The sequence below is a fragment of the Papilio machaon genome, chromosome 10 (assembly GCF_912999745.1).
Source record: "Papilio machaon chromosome 10, ilPapMach1.1, whole genome shotgun sequence".
In the NCBI taxonomy this organism is placed as follows: Eukaryota; Metazoa; Arthropoda; class Insecta; order Lepidoptera; family Papilionidae; genus Papilio; species Papilio machaon.
In genome coordinates this window covers 1,715,406-1,742,273 of record NC_059995.1, presented here as the reverse complement: position 1 = coordinate 1,742,273, position 26,868 = coordinate 1,715,406, and the positions used below count along the sequence as shown (strand labels likewise).

The 26,868-nt window shown below is 34.2% G+C and overlaps 1 protein-coding gene across 1 annotated transcript; it reads left to right on the top strand.

Annotated features, from left to right (window-relative positions):
- Positions 1–4,851: 4,851 nt before the first annotated feature.
- LOC106713343 (alkyldihydroxyacetonephosphate synthase) lies at positions 4,852–26,293 on the top strand. Its single transcript, XM_045679601.1, has 11 exons — positions 4,852–5,081; positions 12,833–12,919; positions 17,045–17,336; positions 18,489–18,674; positions 21,679–21,852; positions 22,498–22,614; positions 23,167–23,313; positions 24,002–24,268; positions 24,697–24,857; positions 25,334–25,455; positions 26,063–26,293. The coding sequence occupies exons 1-11, from the start codon at positions 4,900–4,902 to the stop codon at positions 26,248–26,250; spliced, it is 1,923 nt and encodes a 640-aa protein (XP_045535557.1). The 5' UTR covers positions 4,852–4,899; the 3' UTR covers positions 26,251–26,293.
- Positions 26,294–26,868: the final 575 nt, after the last annotated feature.

Sequence of the window (26,868 nt, the reverse complement as noted above, 5' to 3'; positions counted from 1 at the left end):
AGACGTGATCAAAAGAGTACCACAGAATCCTTGTTAGAAGATAGTGACGATTTAAACAAACTTACTTCTATCAAATATTGCGAAGTTTAGGCGCTAGACACCTTCAAAGTTTAATAATTATTTCACATTTACACAAATATCTCGAAAAGTCTTTATTACATTTTATTCACATTAAAACTGGTTTTCATTTATTTAACATCACTTTTTTTGGAACAAGACTTTGTTATAAAATCAACATAAGGTTCGAAAACACTTTACTCTTAATACAATAATTGTTATACGTGAGACGCAAAATCTATTAAAAGAGATAAACTCTGCGTTGAATTGCAATTAAAATAATCAAGTGTGCATTACTCTTCAACGTCGTACCTAAAATACAACTAAACTTTGTTGCAGACAAAAATGTTTATTTTATTGTTGGAGTTTAAAGACAACAAAAAATATAAAAAAAAAATAGTTTATGGTTCATTTGAAAAAGCGTACAAATAGGATTTTTTTGTCATTGCGTAGATAAGAAACAAACAATGAAAAATAAATTTAAAAATTCGAAAGACGAAATGTGCACGCAATAAACGTTCCTCAAAAACAAAAGGGATTTAGGTGTTTATTACCGTCGTTTGTTTTTTTGGGGCTTCTTCGTAGTAAACGAAAAATAATTTTAACAACAACAAAAATATGAACAAAGGATCAAATGGACAGCCGCACAGAGAATGCGATAACGAACTCGATGGATTTATGGCTCCAACCCTTCTAATTGTCGGGGATGCACGTGCGTTGCGCAAAGACAATAGCGAAGATAATTTGTTTGTTTACAAAAAAAAGTATACGACAAAACGAGAAAGAATGAGGAAAAAGATAAAATAATTATGTTAGTGAAATAATGTTAAACTGTGTTATACTAAATTTAATATATGAAATGTCGCCACAAGTGAACTTTACAAAAAGACATCGATTTTTTTACGTATATCGAAAGTTTATTTTAAAATTAATCGAATGTCGTTGAAAATAATTCAAAACCATATTCTTACTAATTAACTATAACGATTTTATAGGTGATAAGAAAGAGAGAAGACATAACCCGCGATCGGTTGTTTTCGTTATGTCGTGTAACTTATGCTCTATACACTGAAAGTAATTTAACTTGATTTAACATACAACAATAGATCGGACGATAGATCATTAGATGATAGAAGTTTTCGAAGGCATCTCAGTTGTATGGTTTGATGCGTTGAGATGTATCACTGGATTGGTTATATAGTTTATTTATCAATGTTATAATAAGTTTCCTCTGATGTTAGAAGTTCTATTAATAAATCTATATTAATAAATAAAAAGTACGTAAAAAATGATAAGTCTGTTCGTGGGTCCTTAGCTAAAATAAAATAAAAAAATATTACCAAATTATACATAAAATTAAATGTTCAGTTGTTGGAGTATGAGCAAATGAATATCCGGGTGCAAATAGTAACAGATAAATGTAAATACTGCACAAAAGTTTTGAATGTTTTCTTTTGAATATTATCACATGTCTTACTGTTTAATAGAAAATTTGTGTTGTCTAAATTTAGTTAACTCTCTAATTCCGTGACGTCGGATTGTCGATAAAAAAATTGACTGAAAAAGTCAATTGTCCATCATTGTCAGTGTAGTATATAAGTGTGTGTAACTAGTGCATGCTATGTCATTATTATGGTACAGGCATTAGTACATCGCTCCTATTGTCTAAATTATATTTTAGTATATTATATAACTTAGAGCATTAAGAGCTGGACGCAAACAGCTCAAAGTAGACCAGTGTGGAGGAATTTACTTGACCAGGCCCAGGCCCACCCGCGGCTGTAGCGCCTCAGATGATGATGATGATGATATTATATAACTAAACTATAGATAGGATTAGCGATCGCCCGAGATTTCGTAAGCGCAGTAAAAAATAGCCTAAGTTCTATTGAAAGTCTCGACAAAATCGGTCCATACGATTCGGAAATTATTCATATGGCCATTTCCCGCTTGCGCCTTATACTCGTAATATAAACAAAAATTAACTTTAACTGTTAACTTTAACTTGCGTTAAATTTTCGTAAATTAAACGCTTTAACGATTAACGAAGTTAAATTTTTATTTAACGAATTAACGATTAACGAAGTTAACTTTTTGATTAACTGTGCCCACCTATGCATATTTATAATTTTACGTCGGCTTCACATTAGTGCCGCGAAGCTCCACGAATGGGCGTGAAAGTGAGTTTGGATTGTTTTCGCGAGGTTCGCGTGAATTCGCGGTTATTCACGCCTAGTTCTCCGATCACAGTCGTTATTTTGTCCCGCGACAAAGGGTAAGAGCCCCGTTCGGGCGGAGTTCGCGGATAAGTCATTCACATTCATGGCCAGGTGCCAGTCTGTAGATATTTATTTTATTTAATTATTATATTAATATTAAGAATTATTATTTCCCCAACCATGTTTTTTTCCAACGCTTTAGAATAATTTTAAACTTCTAAATAGTGATATGTTGCCATAGCAAATAAAGTTATTACATCATTGTGTGTAGATCAGCTCTGAACTAGTTCAAAAGCTCAGTTCACATAGGCTTGCACCGTTGAGCTGCGACTCAACAATTAAATTGACAGTTCACGACTCAATGCGATGTACTAAACTTTGCGAACCGACTATCCGCGCGCTAGTCTGAGATTACAGAGAGACCAATCACAACTCTATACAGGTACACAGGCGAAGTGTGAGCTGATTTGCATGTCATCAATTTTAGTGTTACCCATGACTACCACTCGCCATCAACCCTTTATACCTTTATCCAGCTCAATCGGTGACGTCTATACGGCGGCGGCAGTTGTACTCGTATACCAAGGCGATCGTCAGGCGGGGCGGTGCCGGACGTGCAAGGGGTGAACGAATATGCGTTAACCTTAATATTTACCACTTAGAGTAAGTTCACATGACCTGCGTGCTACCGAGAGCATAAGGAATTGTCATGTGCACTTAGCCTTTTTTTCAAGTAACAGAATGTTATAAGGAGTAACGAATACTGATTGTCTAACCCATATTTTGTTTTCTAACACTCCTTTTATTGGCTGTGCCACTATTCTAAACTTAGCAATTTTTTGTAATGTAACCTAGATTTATTATAAATTACCAAGTAATAAAATCGTGGTATGGGAATCGCCATGGAAAAAATAATTGCATCAATCGTTACATTAATATAATTAAGTCCTCATTTAACAAATGCGATGTCATTTAAAATGTTTTGCTAATTAATCGGGTGTCGTAATTCCCTCCTTAATGAGGTTTTAGGTTCCATTAAAATATATCATGGTTATAAATACGAACCCAAAATTATATTCGCACATTCAAGTTTCAAACATGGCTGCTAAATGTTTGGTAAGTGTTTCTTTTATTTTGTTTCTTTATTAAGATTTAATATTAACGAACTGTCTGACTTTATCTTGCACATTAAATTAAAATTAAGTACAATCCTTTAGTTACTTACATAATTATTAAAAGTACGCAGAATTTATTATGAACCGTTAGTTTCCGAGACCAAAATCTCTGTATAAAACATATCGTCATCCCTGTCCATTATCTTTGACAAAATAGAAATAATAATATGTTTTAAACGGGGATTTTGATCTCAGAAACTCACGATTAGTAATTTAATGAAGTTCTTTCTTGAACACATCAGCAACAACTTAAACCTGTTCATAAAATAACTTATTTTTTACAGATAATTCTTACGATTGTCTCACTCCTGGGCGTTGTATTCGCCCGTGAATTAAAATTAACATCGAAATTAAAAGTGGATCCTGGTATTTTCATATCTTTGGAAACATTAAGACGCCTCGAAGCGAAAGCTAAGAATAATGGAACTGAAGGCAGTGTTATTACGAATACTACACCTGCTGATGATTTAGATAATGTTGATGATAGTATTGAAATTGACATAACCACTACAAGCACTCCAGATAATGAAAATAATCCAATTTCAAGGGATCCAAACGATCCCGATGTGGCTAATGAAACGATAAGTCACGATACTGGTGAAAACCAAACGAAAAAACCATTAGATTCTAACGAAACGGAGACAGACGGAAGCATAGATGAACCTGTCACTTCGACTCCAAATATAAGCGAAACTACAAAAAATCCAGATACAAGTCCACAACGTTACCCTAACCAGGTGACAAGCCAACAAGCGTTACTTGCTTACCAAAAGGTACAATGGCCAATACCCCAATATCCATATGGCCCAGAGCAAAAGTATTATCAACCTAATCCATATCAACAACTCTCATTTGGAGCTGTAAGTAACCAGCAAAATCTTGGATACAATCAGATGCATCCAGTACTATTTAATCAACAATTACTTTATAATTACAATGATCCTCAGCCGTTTTCGGTCAATCCTCAAGCATCTTTCGATCCTAACCAACACCATCAGCAAACTTTCATAGTACAACATCCTTATCCAGTCCTCAATCAACAATCTAATCCACAAATGAATTTAATATCATTGAATCCCATTTCTATGCCTTTACCATATCAACAGATGTACCAACCAGTTGTAAGAAACTGATTTTGTAGACTTAATAAAATAATCATTAAATTGCTTATCATTTTTAATTTCACCTTAATGTAATAATTTAATTTACCGAATGAATATCGTTAATCGACATCTATTGGGTCCTCTTAAATATACCAACACTATTTTTATCTGCGCTCGAAATATTTCCTGCCTGTCATAGTGTGCGATGTAAAACAAAGATGGCGCTGAAGCTAACATCCCCCTGGCGAAACAGTACGTCACTTCATGCGCGGCAAGCTGCGCGAACAATATAAAAATCGAACCAAATGTTATCCGACGCAAATCTATAATCGTCGTCCCTTATAAATGTCAGCGTTGTCTGAAATAAACGCGAAAAATATGCCGGAGGACACGAAATTAATAAATAAAAACATAAGTACAGCAACTAAAAGTGATACTATGAATAGTTTAATTGATAAAAACAATATCAAAAGTGTTAGTGATTCCGAAACGACAATAAAAGTTAAAAGTGTTATTCCCAGAAAAAGGTGAGTTTTGATAAATTTTCAATTTTTTTACTAAACGATAATACAAGTTACCTTTATATAATTTTATACTTATTAATTTTTAACATGCTTTTGAATAATTTTTCGTAATTTACGGTAAAATATATACACATATGATTTGTATTATAAACTAGCTTTTACCCGCGACTCCGTCCGCGCGGAATAAAAAATAGAAAACGGGGTAAAAATGATCCTATGTCCTTTTCCTGGTTCTAAGCTACCTCCCCACCAATTTTCAGTCAAATCGATTCAGCCGTTCTTGAGTTATAAATGGTGTAACTAACACGACTTTCTTTTATATATATAGATGTAGTAGATTGGTGATTATGGAACGCGAAAAGTGACTTGCTCCAGTTTTCTTGATATAATTAACTAGGCGAAGATCTAAAAATACTAATACACTAAAGCATTTCAATGCTAAGATATCTTTATCAAAGCACTTCGCGTCAAATTTTTTGGTAGCTGTTTTGGAAATTATGTTTCGATATTTTTTAAGAGAAAAAAATATAATGACTACTAAAAAACAAATCGTAACACCAAGATGCTTTACCGAACAATATTATAATAAGCAAAATAATTAAAACTACCAATAACATTATCGGTGATCGTTTACTATTTCTGAACCGATCGGATACTTGCTTTATTCAAGTTAGCAGGCTACAAATAAAAGGCAAATAGTAGTGATGCAACGGATGTCTGTTTCCGTTTCCGCAAGTGCGGAAGTTCCGCACCCTTTTCAACATCCGTTTCTGTTTCTGTTTCCGCAACTTTTATAACGGAGATAAAACGGAACTTTACGACACCTGAGAGATCCAAATGCGCGGCGCGAGACGCGCAGTCCGCGCGCAGCCTTTCGGCACTTGTCGCATTTGTTTGTTTACGTACTTTTTCGTGAAATTAAGCGCGTAATATTTTCTGCTGCTGTTTAAAACAATCAGCTTCTCTTGCTGGAGTTGACTGTCTAGTTGTTGTCCATATAAAATTTGACAACTGGCAAAATGTGACTATTTCATACTTACGAGTTATTAAATGTGCTTTTGAATAAGTGATAACCATGCAATATATCATCATCATTATTATCATCAGCTCACTATACATCCCCACTGAGGGGCTCGGAGCCTACCCCAAATTTGGGGTGATTAGGCCATAGTCAACTACACAGGCCCAGAGCGGGTTGACTTCACACATATCATTGAATTTTTTCTCAGATATGTGCAGGCAGCATCACTATGTTTTCCTTCATCGTAAGAACATCGGATAAATGTACATATCTAAATCGAAAAACACATTGGTACATAGCGGGATTCGAACCCAGGACCTGCAAATTGCAAGTCAAGTGCCACGAGCCACCGACGCCTAATAATTATATCTTTTTCTAATCTAGATTTGGTGTTTTTGATACTTAGCACATTCACTGTTTACAAAATAAAAAAAGGTAACAGCTGGGAGCCAAAACTTTTTATGGTGAATTTTTATTTAGTATCTGGGAATGTTTGAACATATAGATAAATTAATAATGTTATTATAATTATTTAAAAAAAAACACATTTTTGCATTTGAGCACTAGGGATCATCATTTTGAGCACTAGGGATGGCAATGGTTTAGTTCACTAATATGTAGATATTTGTTCCATTTCTATGTACTAATATGTTACAAGATTTTGACAAAATCAAGTTTTTCATCAAATTCCAGAATATTGAGTAAAACATGTAAGGATACTAATCAAAACCAGCTTTTATCTTCTCGGTTCAAGATCTTGTAACATTTCATACACACCCACACATACACACATGTGTCATAGCATTGTCACTACATTATTCCCACAACAAGAAGAGCTGGACTACGAAATACCCGCAAACGCCGCCGAAGTCCCTGCAATCACGAACGAGGAATTCGTAGGCGCATACAACGCAATAAAGAATAAGAAGGCGCCGGGTATGGATCGCATCCCTAACGTAGCTCTGAAGGCGACAATGAAGGGAGAGCAAAATGGGTTTCAGGAGGTATTTAACAGTGGTCAGCAGTGAATGTATTAATAAAAATATATATTTGTTGTTTTTTAACACGAGTGGTTTGGCGAACATTAATTTTTAAATAGTGTAATTTTGTTTCCTGAAAATAAATTAAAAAAAAAACACGTATTTTAACTTATTGAAGCACAGTAAAAATACATACATTGAAGGCTAAAGGACACCGATATCCAATGCCTTAATTAATTAAAAACGAATACAAACTGATTTTCCAAAAAAATTTTTTTTTGTAAATAAGTTTTTTTTATTATTTACACTTCTGTTTCCGCATCCGTTTCCGTTTCCGTTTCTGCTAAAATTTATTTTTGACATCTGTTTCCGTTTCTGGTTCCGGTAAGACACTTCCGTTGCATCACTAGCAAATAGTATAAGAAAACCCCACGGCGGACTGAAATGAAATTGTGACGCATAATAGTTTATCATGGTAAGAGTGGCTTTTTTGTGTGTTGTGGGAATTAAAAAAAACCTTTTTGATAATAGACAGTACTTATTCAGCGTGATCTATGTATGTTGTGATTTCGCCCAAAAATACCACAGGGGGCTTCAATTTGTTCTGGGTGTCTAGCCCAGGATAAAAAATAGACTATACACAAGCAGTGATAATCTAATACACTGTCAACCTCGCCTTATTTATTTAAATACTAGCTTTTGCCCGTGGCTCCGCCTTAGCGGAATTAAAAAAAAATCTTATTCAGTAACCTATGTGTTCTTCCAGTCTATACAAAATGTCACTGAGATCCGTTAAGCTGTTCTGGAGATATTTTGTAACAAACGTCCATCAATCCGTCCATTCATCCATCCATCTAAACATGCATTTATAATATTGCGTTGCGACTGAATTCGTCCTCTTATAATTATTTTATTGTTAAACCTTCGTGCCGATAGAGCTATCGAGTAGACACCATTGCGTCTCTTGTGTTCATCGCAGTACGAACTGGCTAATCTTAAATGGTGGTACCCAATCTGATTAATATCAGTTCTTCATAGATGTATGGGGTATCTCAAAATCTGGATTGTTTCCATTAAATGGCATAAATGAATCTCTATGTCTGCTTACCCATTTTGTTTTCAATTACGTATTGCGCCTCAAGTTCGTTCGCTCTATGTATAAGCCGACTTCAAAAAGACGGAGACGGAGGTAATCAATTCTCCTGTTTTTTTTTTATCTATTTTTTATATATTACGACATAACTCCGCTCCTGGTGCTCCGATTATGAAAATCCTTTTTTTTTGTCATTTATAATGTTGATAAACTGCTCGAAGTATGTTATATTTTTATACGGAAGAATAAACATATTTTGGGTTCAAACTTTTTTCTCCCATGGATTCCAAATAAATATAAAATTTATATTAATTAAAGTTCATTTAATAAAATCTGAGTCACTGTAGTTGTTTGTGATGAATTTTGGTTTTTATGTCTCAAGTCTTCAATATTACAGTCCAAAGTTTTAAATAGCTTTTATATTTTTTGTAATCTTGTAAATTACAAAATTGCATTGTTTAACAATGTTAATTAATATATACTCTTTTATTTTATACCTTTTGTATCAATGTCTGATTTTTTGCGATATAAATATAACTGTTTGGTGTTTACTTAAACTTGGCCAATTTTTTTAATATTCAATCTTAATAATAAGAAATTTATAAAAAAACACGGAATAAAGTTTAATTAACCACGCAGAAGGAACGCACGTCATTTGTTTATCAAGAAGCACAATCTTACTTCTTATTAATATTATGCGAATGTTTATATGGATGGATGGATGTTTGTTTGAAGGTATCTCCGGAACGGCTCAACGGATCTTGATGAAATCCGGCAACGATATAGAACATAGTCTGGAAGAACACATAGGCTACTTAGTAAGTTTTTTTTATAATCCGCGCGGACGGAGTCGCGAGCGACGGCTAGTATTTAATAAATCTCAAGTGATCCGTACGCTACGGAATGTTCCCAATAATCACAAAGTCATAATTATTTAATGGCACGTCTATGACCATCCATGGTCTATCCAGGTACAAAAACATATTGTTATCGCAGTCTTTTTAAAGGGTATGACAGGATCAACATTTTTTTGGACAAGAGTTCAAATAGTGGAAATTCATAAAACGTACGAAGGTGAATCACCAAAAGCGCGGACATTAAACTATCTATTCATTTTAATAAAATTAGAGTGTCTGTAGGTAACATGGAAAAAAGAAATACGTATTTCGCGAATATAATGTACTACCTGTCGCCCGCGATTTCGTTCTCGCGGAATTAAAAAAAACTTGATAAATAGCCTATGAGTTTTTCTAGACTATGTCTACATCTTTGCCAAATTTTATAAAGATCCGTTCTGGAGATACCTTCTGTCAAACCATCCATTGCGCTTTTTACTTACCAATTGCTCCTTTAAAAATTAACCAGAAATATATGAGTACAAATTATTACAGAATTTACGCAATATTGCAGTGATATTTTTTCTCCTTTCCAAAGTGATTCAGTTTACATGCCATTATTTAAAATCAGTAGACCATAAAAGGTTCATAAAGGTTCAAGTGATGCAAATTACAATTTTTAATTATGACACAATCTCGATATTGAAAATCTCATTAAAGTCACTTAAAAAGATTAAGTTAAATAAAAAAAAAATTAATTAAACGTTAATTTTTTCGCTCTTTTATTAAAGTTGCAAAATAGTTTTTTCACTAAATATACTAATAAGGATATTAAGAAAAAAATATTAACGGACATATAATTTTATGTCAACTTTCTTTACTTATTGCAGGTAATTTCTTATCGTGTATATACAATTTATGAGTAACTCGATTTTATTTATCTTATCTCACTATCGGTGTTTCGTTTCCGAGTTTTACCAAATAAATATTATATCAGGTCGTATATATTTTACCATTCTACTTTTACTAGAATCATATAATATTGTTAATAATATTTTCTAGATTTCGAAGAAAATATAATTATTATAAATACAATTAATAGTAAATAATTTAATTCAGTTCTCGAAACTTTCGTGAAACTTTAATTAGTATAAATACGGTTAAATGCACGTGTAGTTTGGTATAGTTTTCGACTAGTTTCAGACCCGTCGGTGTCCTTCTTCATTCATTCACTGGACTGAATTCGTTACGCCGTCATATGTGGCTTCTGGCCGCAACTCCGTCCGTGCGGAATTAAAAAACCAATTTAATAAGTAGCCTTCCTGACTAAGTTCCATATTTATACCAAATTTAATACTTCTCCTGATAAAGAATTAGCGAAATAAGTCCAGCCGTTCACGCGTGATGTCACCGAGGGAAATAGGGATTCATTTTTATACCTATATAGGGTTTTTCAACAAGAACTTTGTTTTTCAATTGGGGCCACACCAACAACATGACAGTTTTGACATTTAGTTTTTTGACCTATTCGTAGTAGATGCTTTGGCAATTGCTACAATGAATTCAATTTCGCTCGAAAATCGCATTAAAATAATTAAAATCCACTATGAAAATGGTGCAATTTATTGAAAACCAAATTTCCCGATCGCATAATTTCACGAAATTCAGCTGTTAAATGGCCAGCCAGATCGTGTGATTTAACACCACTGGATTATTTTTTGTGGGGCTATGTTAAGGTCTATATCGAATCGATCGCGGCCCTAAAACTCAAAATCCGTGAAGTGATCAAGATCCGAAATAGACCCGCCATTTTGCCAAAAAGTGATTAAAAACTTTGATGAAAGAATCGACATCTGTCAGCGTGGTCGTGGTGGTCATTTGCCAGATATCATTTTTCATTCATTTCAAATTGCCAAACTTTTATCTTCGTAATACAATAAAAATTTGAATCATCTTCATCTAAACTATTTGTTTTATTTTGTTTTAGAAAACAAAGTTATTGTTGAAAAACCCTATACTAGCTATCGCCCTTGACACTGTCCGCGCAGAGTAAAAAAAAAACTTGATTAGTAGCCTATATGTTCTTCTTGACTACGTTCTATATCTATGCCAAATTTCATCGTGGTCCAGACAGCTGATCTGGAAACACCTTCTAACAAACATCCATACAAACATTCGCATTTGTAACATTATTACGATATAGATGACAAACATATCTAAACATTGATTTTTTATTTATATAGATTAATAATAATTATATTGGATTGACCTGTACTGAATTACTCATTTTTTATAATATACTAAGCTCTTAGAAGTCATATTACTTAAAAGTGTAAAAATAGGTTATAAAAACGACGGTGTGTCACAGATAAGATAAGAGTAGGGACCGATAAGAGGTAGAGTTATTTAGAACTTTGATTATTACTTTAGTAGGATTCAATAAACCTTGGATTGCCACTGCCAAATCAAATCCGTGCGCGTGGTATCAAAAAAATAATAATTAGTAGCATATGTTTTCTTTCAGACTACCTTTTACATCTGTGCCTATCTTTTACACCGAGAACGGTTGAGCCGATCCGGATATATCTTTTAACAAACAACCATTCATCCATCTAAACATTCGCATTTATCATATTAGTAAGATATATTACTGCAATAATACATGTATAATGTATATATGTACATAATTGTAATGTATTTGCGTTCCACTGTGTCTGTTTGTGTATTATTTTAGCGAACGTGCAACGCCACTTTGCAGTTAGGATCAATGTAAATTACCTTTTATACAAATCTAGTCAAGCAAATAAATTAAAGAGACTATCAATTTATGATATACGATTTTATAAGTCTCTAAGCAAATTTTGATACAAGTAATGGAGGATGAAAGACCGCTACACACCAGCAGTTTTAACTACAATGTTTTGTACAAGGTGTGTAGCCGGCTTAATTACCTTTTTCATTACTATAAATGCGTAGCTTTTATTGGATATTATGATAAATAAACCGTATAAGTTTGCAACCAATAAATTAAAAATTTGTATAAGGAAAATCTGTTTGCGCTTGGTTATCGGCACCGACAGTTAACCTCAATTTTCCTATATAAATATCTTACTATCTTACTTCGTACTTATGTTATAAATACGAATGTTTGGATGGATAGATGGATGGATGGATGGATGTTTGTAAGAAGGTATCTCCAGAACGGCGCGATGGATCTTGCTGAAATTTGGCATAGATGTAGAATATAGCACGGAAGAACACATAAGCTACTAATGAAGTTTTTTCAATGCCGCGCGGACGGAGTCGCGGACAACAGTTAGTAATATAGTAAAGTTAATATTAGGTTAAACAGATAAGTTTATTAAAAATTGTAACATCCAAGCCAAGATGTAAATAAAACTGCAATGACATTGAGTTCTTGTGGTCAAGTGCATAATGCGTTATTGCCAAAATATAATTATAAAAAAAACATTCACTTATAGCCTTAACCAGAAAAGAAACTCGTAACCATGTTTAACCGGGTCAACCTTTGTATACACATAGCTTTATATAATATAGTCAGACAAGGATATCTGGCCCGATGAGTGAGGCGTCGCTATAGCGTTAAATTCTGCCAGACGATATGTTAAAGCCATATAAAATGGCATAACATTTTGTTGATAATTTGAGTTGAAAGCCTACCCGACTTAGGGGTGACTTAACCATAGTCAACCTCACTGGCCCAGTGCGAGAGGAACACATAAACTACTATTTTTTTTTAATACCGTGCTGACAGAGTCGCCAGCGACAGCTAGTAATATAATAAACTTTTAATTTTTGTCCAGACAGGAGCTACTGAAATGGTACGGCTGGGGGTACAAAGATTCAATGTTCAAACTGGAAGACGGTAACGCCATCTTTACGGGCAACAGGTGAGTTATAAATTTTCTTATTTATTATAAAGCATTGCGCGAATTATATTAATATATTATAATATTAATATATAATTAAACAGTTGTAATGATGTCTTGAATATATAAAATACTGTTTCTTTATATTCACGCGTGATACGCATATTTATTATGGTACAAAAAAGTTACTTTGGTTGTTATAAAATATGAGTAGCATTACCGCCGCACTCAGAAACATTAACTGGTTACTTTAAACAGTCCCTTTGCGTAAATTTATCTTAAAATTATAAGCTAAATCAATCTGCAACCTTATAACATAATGTAGATCCGGAAAAAAGAAAAACCAACTTGTTAGCAGTCAATTCGTTACGTGGGGGGCTAGAAAAAGTAATATTCGATAAGCGAAGTCGCTAATCGAAATGAAAAAAATGTATGGAAGTGACAATAACTATAGATATGTCACGTGCATGTCACGAATTTTTCCTGTCTTTTTCTAGACACGTAGTACTACAAAAAATGTAAATTAGGTGTACTAAAATACGTTTCTTTAGTTAATGAAATCCTTTGATCTGATGAGTTCAAACAGGGTCATCCGTGGCGAGTCGCACAACGAGCTGGTGCAATCCGCAACCTGTCTAGTTAGCGAACGCGCACGATAAATTGACGCTTCCGCCGCGCACGCGCACGCGTCAACTCTTAATGTACTCATTTTCTAATGATACCTTAATATAATGTTATTATTATATGTAGAAGTATAAAAAAAAGTATATCGATTAAAAATAATTTTAAATAAGTTTACCTGAACTTACTCTTGATTATCGTTAGGGACTTTAAAATATTTAATGCTCCATTTATTTAGAAAATGTAAAAAAAGACATAAGTTAAGTTGCTCTCGCGTTTCCATTGTGTCATCCTTAAATCCAATCGATAGGATAGTATTAAATACATGTTTAATACGGTGCTATGGAAAACAAGATTAAGCATCATGTTGCAAAGCTAAGTATAAGAAGGTATCCATCTAAAATGGGGTAAATTTCTACAAGAATTGAGTTATACAATGTGTGCCGAGCAGGCGCGTCACTGACCCCACAATTGAGATTATGTCATGCGGTGATGTAGCTAATGTTCCCGGTATTTCACTTGTATTATGACTGTTTCCATAACCAAACTTTTTTAATTCATTTACTTTTTTAAAACTATAACATTGTGCGACCCCGCATGAGTGGGATCAGGCCACGGTGATGATAACTTTTTAATGGCGAGATGTACATACTTTGTTATCTATGTGATCAAATATCCTCAAAGTTCTGATACATCTGCAGTTCCTCTTACTGGTATATTTATAGCCAATTTGCAGCCTTTTCATATAATTAACGCATTTTTAGAACGCAAGATTTGTCTAATATCTAAAATCTGTTTTATTAACAAACAGTTCATCATATAAAATCTATCAAAACTAATTCTGTAGTTTATTGATGTACGAACAATAAGTCTCTGCAAACTCTATCAAATAAGACTCCCTATTCTGGACTATGCAGACGTTTGCCTTACCGATCTCAGCGAAGAACTTCTTAACAAATTAGAAAGGTTACAAAATGTTTGCATCAGGTTCGCCTATGGACTGCGTAAATATGACCACGTCTCCGAATATCGTCAGAGGCTCGGTTGGCTTCCTATCAGGCTCCGACGAGACGAGCATGTTCTTGTCCTCCTGTACAAAGTCCTATTTGATCCTCGCTCTCCCCCCTATTTGAAGGAGTGTTTTCATTATCGTAGTGTTGACCTTTGCCGTGTTCTACGCTCTGGGTATGGTAATGTACTTGATGTGCCATTTACTAGGTCGGGTTATTATATGAATTCGTTCACAGTGAAAGGTGCGTACTTGTGGAATGAGCTGCCTCGTGATATTCGTGAGTCAAAGTCCCTAGCTATATTCAAATCTCAGCTACATAGCCATCTCCTGAATAAAGCCACTCGCTAAGTCTATTACTACTTTCCCTTAAATTTATATATTTATATTCATAAGCACTCATATTTATATATTATGTAAGTTGTATAATGTGTTTAGTATATTCGCATTTAACTAGTTTAATTATACATAGTTCTTGCTCTTATTTATTTATTTTTGACCTTTTTTTATATTTATGATACACCCCGCTATCTATGTTAGTCTCTCCTGTCCCACAGGGTTGCCTGGAAGAGATCGCTTATAGCGATAAGGCCGCCCTTGCGATGTAAATTAGTATTTAGTAATTTTTCTGTATAATTTGTATTAGCAATAAGAGTTAATAAATAAATAAATAAATAAATAAGACTTTACAATGACATCCTACGTTCTTTTATCAAACGTTTTTTTTACTTTGATTTTTTTATTGCAACAATGTTCTTTAAAATTATTTATAAAATATTCGCGGCTTGCGGTTTTAATAATAAGTGATTGTTTCGTTTTAGTAAAAGCAAACGGAACAATGCTTCTTTGTACGCATTGAACTTTGCAGCTTGCATTTGTATGTTGTACTAGGTGTCGTCAGCGACTCCGTCCGCGCGGAATTAAAAAAAACTTAATGAATAGCCTACCTATGTATTCGTCTCATTTCTCTCGTTCTCAATTTCGTATCATTGATTAACAACCGCCATTCACAGGGTGAACTGTTTATTGTTTGCATACGTGAAAGTTGGAAAAATGCATTTTGAGATTTCAATGGCGCCTATCGTAGAACTTGAGTCTGAAAATTAAAATCGAATAAATATGAATCCGTTTTAATATCCTATTATTTAATATAAGCTGTATTATTGTGAGCTGTATAATTATTATTCGTATAATTTGTCTCTGAAAACCTTAGGGATATCATATAACGTTCTTGTATTAATAATCGTTACTATAAAATATTATTTAAAATAGTAACCGAAGCATTATTGTAGGTTAACGTCTAAATCTTAAGACCTTCGCGACCAATTATTATTAAAGTAAATCATACATAAGCACGTTATCAAGACGTTTTAGCACTGCCGTGTTGGTGCATAGCATACTTTGTTGAATTCTGACAATGTCGCTAATCGAAAAATCAAATAATCGTCTTGAAGTCAACATTTATGTAGAAACCTCCGCCAAGAAAACTTAGGACATAGTCGTAGTGATGGGCAGTGGCATTTTTTTCTGAAGGATTCATGTTTTTCTTCACATAAAAGTCTTAAGTCCTTCGACAACTTTTAATATATTTATTTATTTATTTCCTTGTAAATGTATACATAGTAAGACAGTTATTATGATAATCTTTAAAGTCTAAAAGATTCCCTGCCCTTCCCTTATAAATTCCTAGAATTGAGAGGGAAGGGGAGCAGGCCTAGAAGTTAATCTTTGGTACCACACACTCATCAGACGATTATCTTCTATGTGTTCAACTAATGCTGCTGCTTGTGTCTACAACACTATTATCAGAGACATATTAAAAATGATAAATTTGAGGCAACGTATTCAATTTTTTTTTTCTTTTCATCGGAAAATCATCACTAGTTGTCATAAAGCTTGTGTATTCATGCCAGCAAGCGATTACGCAAGTACGATACATAAATTGACGTGAATTCAACGTAAACAAACAGTACGCATTACAGTAATCTTTTATTTTTCCAACGTTTTGTTCAAATTTAACAGTCAGTTGTCGTTTTTAGCGTTTATTACGTAGTCAGTACAGAAACTGTAATGCGACGTTTGTAGTTGTTTTGGTAATTACGTTCGCATCTACAATGGATAGGCAGATGATACAGATTTACACTTCAGTTAGTCTTAGGTGGTACTCGTGTTAACGTTGGTCCAATAATCTCCATCAATTACCAAGGAAAATACGAGTTTCCTAGAAAAGTGGGAACTGTAAGAACAAAATACCTTGAAATGATTTTGAATTGTGAAATCTCACATAAGAACTTCTAGTTATATTATCATCTATATTAGCTTTATCTTGCCTAAAACCTAAAAAGTAGCCTATATGTTCTTCCAGACTATGTTCAACATCTATGCCGAATTTTATCAAGATCCGTTCAGCCATTCAGGAGATACCTTCAAACAAACATCCATCCATCTAAACTTTCGCATTCATAATAATAGTAAGAAATAATTTTGTTCATTAAAGATACAAAATTTATTTTCAGATATTCAATAGGTGGCAAGACTCTACCATACTGCATTCAATGGGTTAATGAAAATTTCAACGTGGATATAACCAAACCACCGAAGATTCCATTATTACCCGACTCGTTCACAAGAAGCAGACTACCTGATAACATTAAAGAGGAGTTGGAGAAGATAGCTCTTGTCAGTGTTGACGGTTTGGACAGATTGATCAGAGCACACGGACAGACACTCAAAGATATATCACTGTTAAGAAGTAACAGCTTCAAAAGAATACCTGATGCTGTTATATGGCCTGAGAGTCACGAACAAGTGAGTACACGACCACATATGTAACGAGATTCAAACTTTTTGTCAAAAGTTCCCTCAAGTTCAAAACTTTGATCCATTCATGTAGCTATCCTAACCGAAGTTACTAAAGAAAGATCCAAAAGTCCAGAACTTGTCCTGTTCAATGTAAGAATTTACGTACATAATGAATGTACGCGTTGGTGAGTTAATTTGTTCGTTGACTCGCACAGTATAGTTAATTTCAATTTGTAACAGGAAACAATCATTATAAACGACGACGATCATTGATAATAAGGATTTTTCACGGCATTATACTTAACGTTACGAATTAACATTATGTATGCTACGGAATTAACACTTTAAAAAAGAATGTGTTAAATAAATAAGGTAACTTTTCGCGTTGACGGTACCTGGGAGAACAGCCCTGTTGTTGACACTGTTCTAATATTATGCATTGATTGCCCAAAAGATAAGTTGGTGAGAGCGATCTCTAGATCAACGGTTTCAGTTTTATAAAGAGCGAGGTAAACTTTTTGACCTTGTTCAAGATACATTTCAGATATGAACATAAGAGTCAAACGAAGCCGTAAATAGTAAGTGAAGCCGAAACAATTTTAAAAATACGTAAATTTTTTTTAAATGTTGTGTATTTGGACGCTTTAATTTATTCTTTTTTCACTTACCTATAATAAAGTAGCAAACGAGTAAAGGGCTTCCTGGTTTCGTACAAATACATGACGATATCCTTTAATATTCTACTTTTAACGCTTAAGTACTTAATATATAAATAGATAAGAAGTTGTTAAACATTAACATTTATTTAATTCGTTAATTAAAATGTAATTAATTAAATATGATGTCCACTGAGACTGTCGTGAAAACGAAAAATAAAAAATAATTGAATCCAAAGAGCTAATTTATTGTACCTATTCTCTTTCTAACTTTATTAGCGTGACTTACCATGTTACGGTGAGTTTCCGTTGCCTAAACACCCGCAACAAACATTGTTATCTTTGTCTTTTCAGAAAGAACTTTCCTTACCTTTTCACAATTACTTTTTACCAAAATCCTACTAAACCTCTGAATATGTGACATTGGATATAGTGATGTTTTTTGTTTTTAAGTACTTGAAGCCATGTAAATGGCTCTAACGTGAACTTTAAATATTTCCAGGTGGTACAAATCGTGCAGTGCGCGTCCCGGCATCGTTTCGTGATCATCCCGTTCGGCGGTGGTACGTCAGTGTCCGGTGCGATTACCTGCCCGGAGGACGAGCCGCGGCCGATAGTCGTACTGGATACAAGCGATATGAACTCCATACTATGGATGGATAAGGAACAATTGCTGGCTAGAGTGCAGGTATGTTCACGGGTTGGCCAGCTGTGCCAGTGTATGTCTTTGGAGTATTCTTTATTCAGGGATGGCTTTGTTATATTTTATACGCAAAGATGGACATTAACTCGTTAATCCGTTAATCGTCAATTAACGAAGTTAACATTTTTCTTAACGGATTAACTTTTAAGTAATTCAAAAAGTGTTAACGCTCTTGTTAACTTCCGTTAAATTCTACTTACGTTAATTTGTTATAAAATCAACATAACAAGACTTTAAGATAAAAAAAACAAATAATAAAAATTAATGCAGGCATAAAAATAAATGGATGCAGAATTATGTGTTTATTACCGTCGTTTGAATGTTATTTTTTGGGCTTATTCATAGTCAACGAAAAATAATTTTATATTTTATAAATATGAACAAACGATCAAACGGATAGCCCGCACAGAGAATGCGATAACGATCTCGATGGATTTATAACCCTAACCCTTCTAAAGGTCAGGGATGCACGTGCGCTGCACAAAGACAATAGCGAAGATAATTGGTTTGCTTACAAAAAAAAAGTATACGATAAAACGAGAAAAAATGAAGAAAAAGATAGAATAATTATGTTAGTGAAATAATGTTAAATTGTGTTACACTGAAATTAATTTGTGAAATGTCGCCACAAGTGACCTTTACCAAAAGTTTTGATTGTTTTCTTTTGAATATTACCAAATGTCTCACTGTTAAATAGAAAATTTGTGTTGTCTAAATTTAGTTAGCTCTCTAATTCCGTGGCGTCGGATTGTCGATAAAAAAATGACTGAAAACGTCAATTGTCCATCATTGTCTACTACTATAACTAGTGCATGCTATGTCATGTGTATCGTACAGGCAGTAGTACATCGCCCTCGCCCCAAACGTCAAATTTTTATTTGAGTATATTAGTTAACTAAACTATAGATAGGATTAGTGATCGCCCGAGATTTCGTAAGCGCAGTAAAAAAATAGCCTAAGTTCTATTGAAAGTCTCGACAAAATCGGTTTATACGATTCGGAGATTATTCATATGGTCATTTGCCCGCTTGCGCCTTATAATATAAACAAAAATTAACTTAAACTGTTAACTTTAGCTTGCGTTAAATTTTTGTAAATTAAACACTTTAACGATTAGTTGTAGTCCCTAGGAGGGTTTGGCGTCAGGCAGGCGGCCGGCCAGTGAAAACATTTAAAGTCAAAACATTATTACAGTATGTGCTACAGGATTTAATGAGATTGAATGTGGATGGCTATAAAGGTAGAGGAAGACCAAAGAAAGTATGGATGGATTGTGTGAAAGAGGATATGCGTAAGAAGGGGGTAAATTCAGATATGACGGCTGATAGAGATGTATGGAGGAGTAGTACATACTGTGCCGACCCTCCATAGGGATAAGGGCAGGTTGATGATGAAACACTTTAACGATTAACGAAGTTAACTCTTTGATTAACTGTGCCCACCTATGTTTATACGTAATAAAAATGGGTATGCATAGTTGTATGGCTATGTGGACAAAGTAAGAGGATAGCTATTGTATCAGTAGAAACGCATAATATCGCCTCAAAAGTGTGTTCACAGACGAATGTTTAAAACCAATAACAATGTTACAAATATTGGTTATTTTTCTTTATATTTCTTTATTTATCGTAAATATAAAAAGATGAATTTACTTAAAGTGATAATTGCATATTTACAACAAAGTTTTCTGAAATAATACCTCTTTATGTCTTCAACATAATGAATAATGTCAACTCGAGAAGAGTAATAAAATGTTCAAGGGTGTGAAACAGAAACGCTTATTATCTAAGCCTTATTATGTACATTGTACATATTCTAAGCAGTTAAACTTTGATACAGTTTTTAAGAGTTAGCGGTCTCCCGCGACTTAGTCAGCGTATTTAAAAAAGTAGCAATATGTTAGAGTGCATCAGCTTCCTTCCCGTGCAAGTCCCGTCAAAATAATTTCAGCCGTTTCGAAGATTACCCACAATAAAGGTCCTTAAAGACAGACAGACAGGCAAAAATTAAAAAAAAATATCATGCGGTCTAATCTTAAGTTTTCACTAATCTTATACTTGTTTATATACACGTTGCCACATTTTACACATACGTAACCAGAAATCTAACAAATGTAAACTTTGTCCGATGCTGCCCTCAGTATTGTACAATGCTAATGTTTTGCGATGTTTCTCATCTGTCAATATTGATAACTCTTAAACATCTATTGGAATGACCTTTTCTCGACACATAAACGCTAGCAAATATTTATGTAGATTGTTCACTGAAGTGTTTTATGGTACATAAGTATAATAGAATTAAGTACAAAAATATTTATTTATATATTTACTGATTTTTGTCCCAGTAAATAGAAAATGTTTATTTAATAGTCATTTTTATTAGTTTATTAAAATAAATTGTCAAAAAATGTTAATATTAATAATGTGAATAATCTATATATATAAAAGAAAGTAGTGTTAGTTACACTATTTATAACTCAAGATCTGTCGAACTGATTTAGCTGAAAATTGATGGGGAGGTAGCTTAGAACTAGGAGACGGACATAGGAACTTTTTTATCTTGTGTGCATTTTTTTTATTTCGCGCGGACGGAGTCGCGGGTAAAAGCTAGTTTAATATAATTCTTATTATACCTTTATTTATAATTGCCACAATCATCAATATAATTTTCACATGTATGGAATTACTGTCGAATAAACGAAAAATCTCTAAGCGAGAGTCATTGCCCAGTACTGACAAACGACCACCGTAAGCGAGAAATTAGAGTTTAAGTGAAACCTCTATAAGCGAGAATATATACTCGTATCTCGGTCCCTTGGACTCATGTATGTTAGTTTAGGAACGTATGAAGTCTAAATGGTTTTACCTATTTTAAATTGCGAGAATCGAATGACATATTCTATTGTTATTCTTTTCTGTTTTTTTTCTAAATGTATATAAAGTCTGCAGGCTTCTTTTATGTATTACATTTTTTTCTGTATTTCTTTCAGGCGGGTATCGTAGGCCAGGATTTAGAGCGAGAGATGCGTGCTCGGGGGTTCACGGTCGGCCATGAACCAGATTCATACGAGTTCTCTACGTTGGGAGGATGGGTCGCAACTCGTGCTAGCGGCATGAAGAAGAACACGTACGGGAATATTGAGGAGCTGGTTGTGCAGACTAAGGTATGTTGGATATGAATAAATGTCATATAGAATTCAGATACCCTATCTATTAAATCATAATGAATTAAATATCATCGTATCAAATAAAAAAACTGGTTTCGCTAATCTTTTAGTGATCCCATTGATGTTGGAGTGAAGTTTGATCAAATTTCTTTTATAAAGCTATCTTTTATAAATGGAAATAAAACAGTACTATGTACTATGCCTTATAGAATTACTAGCTGTCGTCCGCAACTCCTTCCGCGAAATAAAAAAAAAACTTAATTAGTGGCCTATAGAACACATAGACCACTAATTAAGTTTACTACAGACTACGTTACTATATCCATGCTAAATTTCATCCTGATTCGTTGAGGTGTTCTGGAGATACTTTCAAAGAAACATCTATCCATCTAAACATTCGCATTTATAAAAAAAACGTCCTAAGTAACCTATGTGTTCTTCAAGACTTAGTTCTACATTTGTGCCAAATTTAATCAATATCCGTTCTGCCGTTCTGGAGATATCTACAAACAAACATCCATCCATCCATTTAAACTTTCACGTTTATAATATTAGTAAGATCAGTAAGATAGTAAGAAAAACCAAAATATGAAACCTTGGGGCACGGATTGGTTTTAATTGCAGTTGTATAATTTATTGAAGGTGGTGACTCCAGCAGGTGTGATAGAGAGGAGTTGTCGAGTGCCGCGCATCTCGTGCGGCCCCGACTGGGAACATGTCGTCATGGGATCCGAAGGATGTCTCGGTGTTGTTACTGAGGTGAGTTGATAAGTTTTATCAAAATATACATGTGAAAATGAAAAATTACTGAAGATAATAACGACTGCTAAATAATAAAATTTACACTTATATATAAGGTTTTATTTTATATAATTAGTGACTTCCATATCTGGAACGGAAACTGCACTGTATTTACTGTTCATGTTGTTATTTAGCTTTTTTTATATCATAAGGTGACAAACTAGCAAGTAGTCATCTGAATTCGCCCAAATAACGAAACGACCGCTGCCCATGTACCTTTGATTGATGGAGGGGAATACACTGAAAGAGCATATTTTCCTAACCTATGTGTCTCCTCATCCGTCAAATCTACTTCCCCTTTCCATCCTGTCCTTGTAAGAAAAAGGTGGGAAAGGGTATCGAGGGTTACAACAGTTCAAGTAGGCCTACAAAGAGATGAACGGATTGCATTAAAGATGACATAGTTAAGAGTGAAGACTGAGATGACGGAAGATAGGTTGATGTGATGGACTGAAGTACGTAAGTGGGACGAGAACAGGGAGATGAAGACTGTTCTTGTTAAAATTGCAGGTGACACTAAAGATCCGTCCACTCCCACCAGTGGTGCGGTACGGATCTCTGGTCTTCCCCCATTGGGAGGCCGGCTTCAAGTTTGAGAGGGAAGTGGCGCGGCAAAGACTGCAGCCATCCAGCATACGTCTCATGGATAACGAACAGGTAACTTGTTGCAAAATATTAACTGGACCAGGGGAAGTTTATTAGGTTTTTCAAAATGCCTTTGATTTCCTGCTGCAAAATACATTCATCTTTTTAGGTTTTAAAAGCCAGAATAATCTTCGTACCGTACCGTGCTGCTATCGGTTGATTCTGTCAGAAAATATATAAAACCTATATGGATATAGAAAATGACAGAAAATAAATTAAATGACATGGCAGATACATTACAAAGAGGATCTTGTGACACTTTTTTGACATTTCAGGAGGGCGCTTGTGTGCTATCATGTTTAGTTTTAATTATGCCCACCGGATCAGTTTATTTGTAGGTCTATATGTTCGTTTAATTCTTGGTTTATGAAACCAAAATCCCTGTATAAAACTTATTGTTATATTTGTTTTGTACAGGGATTTTAGTCTCAGAAACCAAAGATATGTATACTGTTGCGGTTATTTTTACTGATTAATCAGATTTGTTTTTTTTTATTATTAAACAACTAGCTGTCGCCCGCGACTCCGTCCGCGCAGAATTAAAAAAAAACATTATAAGTAGCCTATGTCTTATACTAGACTATGTTCTATATCTGTGACAAACAAGATCCGTTGAGCCATTCCAGAGATACCTTCAAACATCCATCCATTCATCCAAACATTCGCCTTTAAATAATAAGATTTCTTATTATGTTACCAGTTTCGTTTCGGTCACGCGGTTAAGACGGAATCGTCTTGGGGTGGAGTGATACTGGACGGGCTGAAGAAGTTCTACATAACTTGTATCAAGGGCTTCGACCCTCACAAGTTGTGTGTGGTGACGCTGCTGATGGAGGGCAGCAGCGAGCAGGTGGCCGACAGGGAGAAGAAGCTGAACGCCATCGCCGCACTCTTCGGGGGTATACCGGGGGGTGCTAACAATGGAGAGGTCGGGTACACATTGACCTTCGTCATCGCTTATATACGGGTAAGATTGTCAAACATAAAGCAAGTCTTTACAATTTACCTAGGTAAATTACAAATTACCAGCGACATATCAACTATAATAGAATTTAAATATCTCTGAAATGGTTTAACAACAGTAGTGTTTGTAATTTTGTACATTATAATTTGTCAATTTGTGAGAAAGTCATTGAAAAAATTTGTATTATGACAAATTTCGTACAAATTTTAATATATTTTGTCGATCACGTTATAAAAATGCATATCGCAAATATTCGTAATAGACCCTCAGATATTGTTCGAGAACGTCTAATGCGTTGGTACACGGCTTGATATCAACTAATCAATGTGGATAACAATTTTATATACTTGACAATTAGTAGCGACATATAGGGTTGCCATGTTCCAATATTTTAGGGTTGCCAATATAATCTATGAACATGTATGTGTCAGGATCTGGCGCTGGAGTACGATATAGTGGCGGAGTCGTTCGAGACTTCGGTATCGTGGGACCGTACGTTGTCTTTGTGCGCTAACACAAAGCGACGTGTTCGTGACGAGTGTGCTCGCAGACATATTGACCGCTATCTCATCTCCTGTCGACTTACACAGACGTTAGTGCTTCATAAATATACACATTGAAACAATATAATACACAAACACACACAAAATCTGAATAAAATTGATTTAGTAATATTCTCCCGTGTCAAATTCTCTTCCCCTTCCCATAACTAGTTACAAAATTATGGGAAGAGAACTTCCTCTGCTAATGTCAGCAGTGGTGGCCTTAAGCATTTGAAATTCAATTTTTTTTTTTTACATTACAAGGTGGCAAGCGACCACATGAATTCGCCGAAATGGCGAAGCTACAGCTGCCCATACACATTCGCAATTGCAAATGGAGGAAACGCACAAAAAGATAATATTTAACCTTCCTATGCATCTCCTCCTCCATCAAATCCACCTCCCCTTCCCATCATTTCCTTATAAGAAAAGGAGTGGGAAGGGAAAGAGGACAATCAATTGCCAAAGACATTTTAAAATATTATTTTAAATAATATATTATAAGATGATGCGTGTTGTGGTACAGTTATGACGCGGGATGCTGCATCTACTTCTACTTCGCGTTCAACAGTGCGGGCTGCACAGATGCAGTCGCTACATACGAGGAGATCGAGGATGCTGCACGCGACGAGATACTTGCCAACGGAGGTATTTCATATAAACACACAAATGAAAACAAAGATTGCTGAAACTTGATCGTCATTATGTAATATTAGACAATACTTCTATGGAAATAAAAAAGAAACATAGAATTGTTTTAATATACAAGTATGAGAACTTCAAGTCTATTAAATATAGGCATTGATTCTTATCGCATTACATTATTTTGTATAACTCTTTTCATATATCTTAACGGCTCCAAGTCATCTGCGCACTGCGCATTGTCCTACCCTCGAATTCCGCTACACCCAAACACACTAAACATTTTGTTCTGCGAAGATAAAAATCGCCAACATATCTGAAAGCTATAATAGCATTAACTGGATAACAATCATTATTTTAATGTTCATTTCAGTAGGCATTAAGAATTGGTTATTCGTTAAAAGTGTTTCAAAATCTTACAAATATTATAAATGTGAATGTTTAGATGGATGTTTGTTTGAATATATCTCCGGAACAGTTTAACAGATCTTGATGAAATTTTATACAAATGTAGGACAGAGTCGCGGGCGAAACCTAGTTAATAAATGTTACTTAATGAATTTTTTATTGCATTATATATTTTTTTTAATTTATTAATACATTTTAATTCCAGGTTCAATATCTCATCACCATGGTATAGGCAAGCTGCGTAAGAAATGGTACGAGCAGACAGTGAGCTCTGCTGGCCGCAGACTGCTGCTGGCGGCCAAACAAGCGCTAGATCCAGACAATATATTCGCATTGGGCAATATGGCCTTCGACGAATACACAAACGAACATGAAATCAAGAGTAAATTATAATTAATGTATAATTAATGGAATTATGGAGTTCTAGATTTAGTTTAACAACACTCTAAGGGTCGCTACATTAGGACTGTTTGTGACATTTTTTGAAAAGTGAAAAATGCATTCCTTGTATGTTCAACAAATTTGCCAAACGTTCGCAATTAGTGTATGTAAGACTTAAGATTTACATTTACGCATTATCACGTATCAAAGGGCCTAGCACGAATATTTGAGATATGTTCCCTCGTAACGTCATCGATAAAATATATCATTTGTATGAGATTTATTGGTTTACTTTAGGCTGTACTAATCTTAATACAAATTTTGTTTACGTTATGAAAACTTTCTCACAAATATTCGTGCTAGGTCCTCTGTATAAAAATTTCTAATACTGTTTTGTATGGAATCTTTTTTCATTTTTTCATTTTTTTGTATACATATCCAAATTAGTTATCATAACCTTATTTTTTTTTCTCTAACATTGTGATTTCCACCAAAGAGTAATAATTAAAAAAACTATTTTTATTTATTGTTAACCAGCTAATTAAAAGACATTAATGTTTATAGTTAATATAAAAATACAAAGTTTTTAGTTTCTTCATGTTATAGTTCAAATAATTACTTCTTATTCTA

Bases quoted from the DNA above. Each gene is read 5' to 3' on its own strand.
- LOC106713343 (XM_045679601.1), top strand. From the start codon at position 4,900: ATGTCAGCGTTGTCTGAAATAAACGCGAAAAATATGCCGGAGGACACG. The intron at 17,337-18,488 runs GTGAGTACACGA...AAATATTTCCAG, and splicing joins GGCCTGAGAGTCACGAACAA to GTGGTACAAATCGTGCAGTG. The intron at 25,456-26,062 runs GTATTTCATATA...TTTTAATTCCAG, and splicing joins CGAGATACTTGCCAACGGAG to GTTCAATATCTCATCACCAT.